Genomic DNA, 7,223 nt, shown 5'->3' with positions numbered 1-7,223 from the left:
TAGCATGTGCTGCCCCAGGCACATGCTTGCTCAGCTGGTGCCTTGAGCCAGTCCCCATAAAGCTATATTGCTCAGGCTTTGGCATCTGCCTTGGCTGGCAGGGCTCAGGGTGTGGCCTCTACTGATTCTGTTTGGTAGCCCTACCTGGAACATGCTTGTGGCCCCCAGGGGCCATAGACCCCTGCTTGAGAACCACTGTTCTACATCTCATTTGGGTGTTAATACCAGCATCCAGCCTCCTGAAAGAGTGCAGGAGCCCCTGCTCATTTCCCCCCACGCAGATACACTGCCAACTAGTGAGGTATATGCTGGAGCCCATCCCTGCCTTTCCATGAAGGCAGGGGCACTAGTAGTGCTTGTGGGGAACAAATGAGGACAAGGGCTGTTGTTTCCACCACCCCTTCGAAGGGGGGGGGTGACTTGGCATGGGGGCAGGGCAAAATACTTACGCTAATCCCCTGCCCTCCTCGGATTAGCATGAGTATTTCTTGCCTTTAGACATGTAGGTCTTGTTTACCCTGGAAGAGGCAATGTTGGCTAAAACACTAGGGCAGCTATATCATATGAAGCTAGAAGCCACTGCAGTTAAGACGGGTGTTTTAGTGGAAGGGTTTGACAGACACAGTAATGGCACAGATGAGACATCCGCAGCCAATGAATAGGGAGTATTGACATTAACAAGAGTGAACACTTCTGGTCTCTCCAGTATCAGTTTAAATGTGGACAGGCTTCCGCCATTCTGGATTGCCAAGCCCATCTTGGAGAAGAGCTTCCGCGTGGGAAGCTGCCCCAAGACTTTTGCTGGGTGGTCTACTGGCTCTGGACATAGTGCCATGGTGTAATATGAGGCCATCAATTCCTGACATAGGGGCCTCTTCCTCCTGTGTGGAATGTTCTCCAGAATTCAGCAAAACCCACCTCTAAGAAGTGCTGAACTTTGGAAAGTCAACCCTGGAAACCCCCCTAACCACTTCAAGAAAATGTTTATGAATGTTCAACAATTTTCTTCCAGGGTTTGAAGAAGCGCTGATAAGGCTGGTGGCCACAAGTCTTCTGCTTTTCTTCCCTCCAGCTATCATGCTACCCCTGAGGTCAGTTTATTGTGAGACGGCCAGCAACAGGCTCAGAAATACCCCTTGGAGTTAGGCATGGCAAGAGAAGAATGACCCATTCTGGTGTCTTTAAGCCACACTAGAGAGCGTGACCAATAGTTTTGGGTATGATAACTTGGGTAAAATAAATCAGAGTCCAATCTGATCTGCTCGGATGACACCAAATATAGGGAGGAGATATAATCGGTAGTAAGAAGCACAGGGAGACATCATCACAGGTGAGGGGCTGGGCTGCATGTTTGAGGGGGTGTTTCAAACATATTCCCCAAAGGAAATTCTCCCGAGAGGAATGTTCTCCTCAGAACACTTGGCTGTCATTCAATATCCCTGCCAAGAAGCTGCTTCAGGGTAACGCTAAAGTCTTGTCCCTTTCGCAAGGAACATCAGTAGTACCCATTCTTTCTCCCATTTCTGTTATGCCCAGGCCAGAAGCACCATGTGGAAATGTAGCAGAGAGTCCTGTGGCACCTTATAGACTAACAGACGTTTTGGAGCATGAGCTTTTGTGAGTGAATCCCCACTTCGTCGTGCTCATGCTCCAAAACGTCTCTTTAGTCTATAAGGTGCCACAGGATTCTTTGCTGCTTTTACAGATCCAGACTAACACGGCTACCCCTCCGATACTTGACATCATGTGGAAATGTGGCCCAAGCATGCTAATCATGAGATTCCAGCCGCTCTGCCTCTGCTCAGGCTAGGACTTAGGTAATTACAGACATCCAGGCCAACATGTGCTTTTACTGATTCAACATTTGGGTTTCACACATCTGTGTGCAGCATGCACATCTCTGTGTTCCCATGTGTATGCTTGGGGCTCAGCTGTGTACGTTCATGTGTCTCTCTACTGCTCACCCGCATGTGTGTCTGTAAATGCATGAAATGTGTCTGTGTGTGTCTGGGGCTCACCCGTGTGTGCACCTATATGGGCATGCATCTGTGTTCATGCATCTCTCTAGAGCATTCACGCATGTGTATGTGTGTGTGGCTCACTCGTGTGTGTTTGTCTGGGACTCGTCTGTGTGTGGCTCAACCGTGTGTGTGTTAGTGTCTGGGACTCGTGTGTTTGTGTGTGGCTCACCCGTGTGTGTGTTAGTGTCTGGGACTCGTGTGTGTGTGTGTGGCTCACCCATGTGTGCATGTGTATGTGGCTCACTCGTGTGTGTGTGTGTGTGTTTGTGTCTGGGACCCGTCTGTGTGTGTGGCTCAACCGTGTGTGTTAGTGTCTGGGATTCGTGTGTGTGTGTGGCTCACCCGTGTGTGTGTTAGTGTCTGGGACTCGTGTGTGTGTGTGTGTGGCTCACCCATGTGTGCATGTGTATGTGTGTGTGGCTCACTCGTGTGTGTGTGTTTGTGTCTGGGACTCGTCTGTGTGTGTGGCTCAACCGTGTGTGTTGGTGTCTGGGATTCGTGTGTGTGTGTGTGTGTGTGTGTGTGTCTCACCCGTGTGTGTGTTAGTGTCTGGGACTTGTGTGTGTCTGGGGCTCACCCGTGTGTGTGTATGGGGGGGGTCACCCTTGTGTGTGCGTCTGTCTGTGGCTCTCTGTTGGCTCCTGTCTGTCCGTCGGGTCTCGAGGGTGCCAGCCTGGCCGCCTGCCTGGCCCACGTGCGTCGCGCCCTCTGCCCCGCTCGCTCCGGGGACAGCAGCTACCCCGTACCGAGCATGCGCAGTACAATCTAGGGAGCAAACGCGGACGGGGGGGGGCAGTTTATGCTGCTACACCGCCGGCGGGGCCGGAACCGCTGGGGCCGGAACGCGGCCGCTGGGGCGCGGGGCCGGGCGGGCCGGAGCATTGACGGAATTTCCGGAACCCTGCGTCTGTGCGGTGCGCGGCGGCGGGCCCGGGATGGTGAGTGCGGGCTGGGCTCGGGGAGCCACGTGCAGCGCGGGGCGGGGGGGGCTTATTCCCCGGGTCCCCATAGGAAAGGGTCTTGGGGGCCGTGGCGGGGGGGCTGTTGCCGGGGAGCATTTGGGGGTGGGGGGCGGCTGGGGCAAGGGAGCATTTGGGGTCAATGGGTGGGGAGAAGCAGGCGCGGGGGAGCGGCTGGGGTCGATGGGCTGGGGCGGGGGAACATTTGGGGTCGATGGCCGGGCGGGGGCTAGGGCCAGGGAGCATTTGGGGTCGATGGGTGGGGGGAAGCAGGCGCGGGGGAGCGGCTGGGGTCGATGGCCGGGGGGGCTGTGGCGGGGGAGCATTTGGGGTCGATGGCCGGGCTGGGGCTGGGGCCAGGGAGCATTTGGGGTCGATGGCTGGGCGGGGGCTGGGGCAGGGGAGCGGTCGGGGTTGATCACAGTTGGTGCCTGGCTGGGTTCCTTCCAGCTTTGTGTAGTTCGCTGAATGACTGTTCTTATGTTGGCAGTCGTTACTGGTTCTGACAGAGGGAAGAAATCAGTAACAAATATGTTGATATCACGGCTAACATCTCAGTTAGCGAAGACCTCACGATTTGCAGGTAAACAGAACTGTGAAACTAACACGCACACCCCAGTTCCTCTGTGTTAGAACTCATAGTGCAAAACCTAATTTGAAGTTTTCAGAAGTAATTAAACTTCCAGAGTTTCTTTTGCCAGTAAGCATTGCAAGTCAGGAGAATGAGTCATTCGTGCTGAAGAACAGTAGGTCACTAATCCTGCTGCCTGGCATGTATTGACACTATTGTGAGGTTTTGCCTTAATTTTGTATGTGATCATAAGGGGAATGAATGTATTTTGGAGCAGAAAGGTTGAATCTTGAGATTTTTTTCAGGTTCATAGGGTCTTTTTATATCTGACTTTTTCTTCCTACTCTACATGCAGGGGTAACTTCTTTAGCTTAATTTTAGCTGGTTGAATTGTACCCTTTTCCTTATGGTAACATGCACATTTTGCATTAGTTCAACTAATGGGTAAATTACAGTTTAACCTCTTCATTCTTCAATGTTAAACTGTTTTGAACGTAGTGGTCCAAATAATTATTTGAAATTTCCTGTGTGTATTTTAATTATGGGCCCACAAAAGCAACATCAGTAACAATATGCTGTAGTTATACCACTATGGTATATTTAAGCTAGGTTTTCCCCTTCTCATTCCTCCCTAGCCAAACATATGCCATGGACCTGACTTATCATCTATCCCCTCTCTTGGGTGCACCATTAGGAGCTCCTCCAACTCCTGAGTGAGTGAGGGAGAGAGACAGAGCTAGGCTGGGATCTTCCCACTATCCATGCCCCACCCCCCAGTGCACTTGGCCCCAGCATTCCAGTCTTTCCCTCTGGGAAACCATGAGATGCAGGAGTCTTCCATCTCCTGGGGAAGGGGAGGGGAAAAGAGCTGGATTAGCTTTCCCTCAACCAGACCCACATGCCCATATCTTCCCAGAGATGACAACCCACTGCTGCTGCAGGCTACTGCAGTAAAAGTCTGTACTGCAATTCTGAAGGTTCAGGGTTCAAACCTGGCCTGCCAGTGGTGCACAATTTGTGGGTTGTTATAGTTGTACAGGATAGAATTTGTCTTTGTCTTTTTCCTTTGAACAAACAAATTAGAAAATTTCATCCAAAAAACTATTAACCTAAATTACTGTCTCTTGCAAACTCACCCACTCAGAAGTTAAGAAATGCCAGTTTTATGCCTCCCAATGCAACTTTAATTTGACCCCTTGTGTGTATGCATTGATACAATCTTTAATTACATGATTGCACACTATTTTTTCCACATGACCCCTACCTCATTCAGCGAACAGAATGGAAGCACAAGGGGTGGAATTACGGTTGGACAGGCAAGAGTAAATTTGGCATTTCCTAACTTCCAAATGGTTGAGTATGCAACCTAAATAACTTTTAAAGTAGCGCTTTGGGCATAATTTTAATATATAGCTATTTTAAAACTAGACACTCATGTAATGTGTTCTTCTAGAAGTTTAACTCTTAAACAAAACTCTTGTTTCTTTGAGGACATTTTTTGCCAAGATCAGTGTCTTCTGTTCTGTGCTCTGGTCCTACACCTGCAAATTACAGCACACAACCCTCTGATAAGAATGGAGCCCAACCTCAGCGCTGGTACGCACTGGACCCTGAACTGGAAGAAATGCTGGTCCCCAGAAAAATGTCAATCAGCCCTTTGGAAAGCTGGCTGACTGTTAGATTCTCCCTCCCTAAAGTGGAGATCATCAATGTTCATGAAAAGCTAGGTTATGAACCTACCCAACAGTATGACTGTCCCCCATGTGAACGGGAAGCTGATGTGGAGGAAGAGGAAGGAGAAGTCAGCACTAACAAGGTTGAGTGTAAGAATGTGTTGAAGATCCGCAGGAGGAAAATGAATAGGCATAAGTACAAAAAGCTGCTCAAACGAACACGTTTTTTGCGGAGGAAGATACTAGATGGTCGCAGGAAAAAACGTCAGGTGAGATTGGGTTAAACAGTCCAGGAAATCAACAGAAGCATATTTTCAAAAAGTGGCTGGCACTTTCTTTAGATATGGCTAGCAGTTTATGTGGTGCTTTTAATTTAGAATTGTATTGTGAAAAACGGCAGCAATCTGATTGGAGCAATTCCAGTACATTGGGCTGGTGGCTTTGCAGATCATGCAGGTTTCGGAACCCTCTGAACTTTTTGGCTTGTTTTTTGACATGGATGTCCTTGGCCAATTATTTAATATTTCTGTAGCTGTAAAGAGATGTATTAAACTTTGAATGATACATCACTATGCATGGTGAGCTATCTTGACCTTCAAATAATTTGAAAAGATGAATGGTTACAACTTTTGCAGTAGGTAAAGGGAATCTCTCAACATATGCACCAATGGGTAGTACACATGCCCAAGACGTTTGGATAGTTGCTGTAATAACCATTTTCTACCTGTCTTGCCAGCTGATGTGCTAAGGAGAAAATATCACACTGCACTCCTGCCTAGAATCATTTCACTTTCTAGAATGTGGGGTGGGGCAGAGGAGGAAGGAAGGAAGGACATGGGTCCACATTGACTGGTGGAGGCAGATGCAACTCCATTGGTTGTATGGGCTACTTACTCTGCCTTTCCACAGCCCACAGGTCTTCCATGCTTCAAATTGTCTCATCCCTGTTCTAGTCTTTCTCCCACCACACACGTCCTTAGCAGGTGTTTGTGTCTTGTTAGTCCCAGTTAACCCCTTCAAGTTTAAAGAGCCCGGGTTAAAGGTCCCATTTCCTTTCTTGATCCCTACTGGATACTGTTGGTGTTTTTTTTAACATTTGAACTCCTTAAATGTGTCTCTGTTTTCAGCATTTCTAATGGGGCATTTCTAAAATGCAGTTATACGGCATTTGAAATGCATTTTCTGCAATAAGAACTACAGTACACTCTGAGAAGCAGGACAGGCTGCCTAGGTAACGTACTGCTTCCTTCATACAGATAACACCCAGCTTCTCTTTAGGATACTTCTTATGTAGTGGGGTGTCTTGGTTTGAACGTGTCACTTCCAAGAGAGCTCACAGTCATTGCTTTTTCTTTCCAGGCCAAGTTTGAGAGAGATCTGAAACGCATCTGGAGAAAAGCTGGATTGAAAAAACCTTCTGAGGGATGGCAGCTTCCCAAGATATTTGTGAGAACTAAGTGACTGGAACACCTCAACTGTGTTTTGCCATTTAATTGTAATTAAAGGGTATTTAAAAGAAGTCAAAGTTCTTTTAACTTTGTCCTGAATGATGAGACCAGAGGGGTGTGAATGTTTAAAATCTTGGTGAGGAGATCATTTCGAGCCCTGTGCAATACTGGTATTGAAATGCCAAAAATAAAATAATTAAAAAATAAAATAAAATAAAACATGTGGGCATAGTAACTAAAAATGACCTGAGTTAAAAATCAATTAGTGGGTTCATTAGCTCAAGTCAGACCTCTGTCTCCCAGCGCTAGCCCCTCTGTCTAGCTGCATGGAGAAGAGGGAAATAGAGCAAGTAAGGTTCTGAATAAAATGACCCAACCTGCAGGACGTGGCAGTTCTGAGGAATAGTTTCATGGAGTTTCAGTCTGAGCCGGTTTGGGACCAATTTACTGTGAGGGTCAGAGATCCAGGCCGATCCAGCTGTTCTCATTTCCTTTAGTGCAAGGTATAAGGCTGAAGTGATCCTGCACATACCTTCATCCTAGATCAGGGC

At 48.1% G+C, this 7,223-nt stretch overlaps 1 protein-coding gene across 1 annotated transcript; it reads left to right on the top strand.

Annotated features, from left to right (window-relative positions):
• The first annotated feature begins 2,889 nt into the window (after positions 1-2,889).
• On the top strand, positions 2,890-6,743 carry AURKAIP1 (aurora kinase A interacting protein 1). The gene is made up of 4 exons (XM_030537756.1): positions 2,890-2,959; positions 3,471-3,563; positions 5,042-5,493; positions 6,584-6,743. The coding sequence occupies exons 2-4, from the start codon at positions 3,512-3,514 to the stop codon at positions 6,683-6,685; spliced, it is 606 nt and encodes a 201-aa protein (XP_030393616.1). The 5' UTR covers positions 2,890-2,959; positions 3,471-3,511; the 3' UTR covers positions 6,686-6,743.
• Positions 6,744-7,223: the final 480 nt, after the last annotated feature.

Source organism: Gopherus evgoodei, chromosome 18 (genome assembly GCF_007399415.2).
Source record: "Gopherus evgoodei ecotype Sinaloan lineage chromosome 18, rGopEvg1_v1.p, whole genome shotgun sequence".
Lineage (NCBI taxonomy): Eukaryota > Metazoa > Chordata > Testudines > Testudinidae > Gopherus > Gopherus evgoodei.
Note: the sequence above shows the minus strand (reverse complement) of the source record. Positions and strands in the feature narration are given on the sequence as shown.

What these genes read in the sequence shown, in the direction of transcription:
- AURKAIP1 (XM_030537756.1), top strand. Translation starts at nt 3,512, where the DNA reads ATGTTGATATCACGGCTAACATCTCAGTTAGCGAAGACCTCACGATTT. An exon ending in GAAGACCTCACGATTTGCAG is followed by an intron (nt 3,564 to 5,041) that starts GTAAACAGAACT and finishes TGTTTCTTTGAG; the next exon opens with GACATTTTTTGCCAAGATCA. An exon ending in GTCGCAGGAAAAAACGTCAG is followed by an intron (nt 5,494 to 6,583) that starts GTGAGATTGGGT and finishes TTTTCTTTCCAG; the next exon opens with GCCAAGTTTGAGAGAGATCT.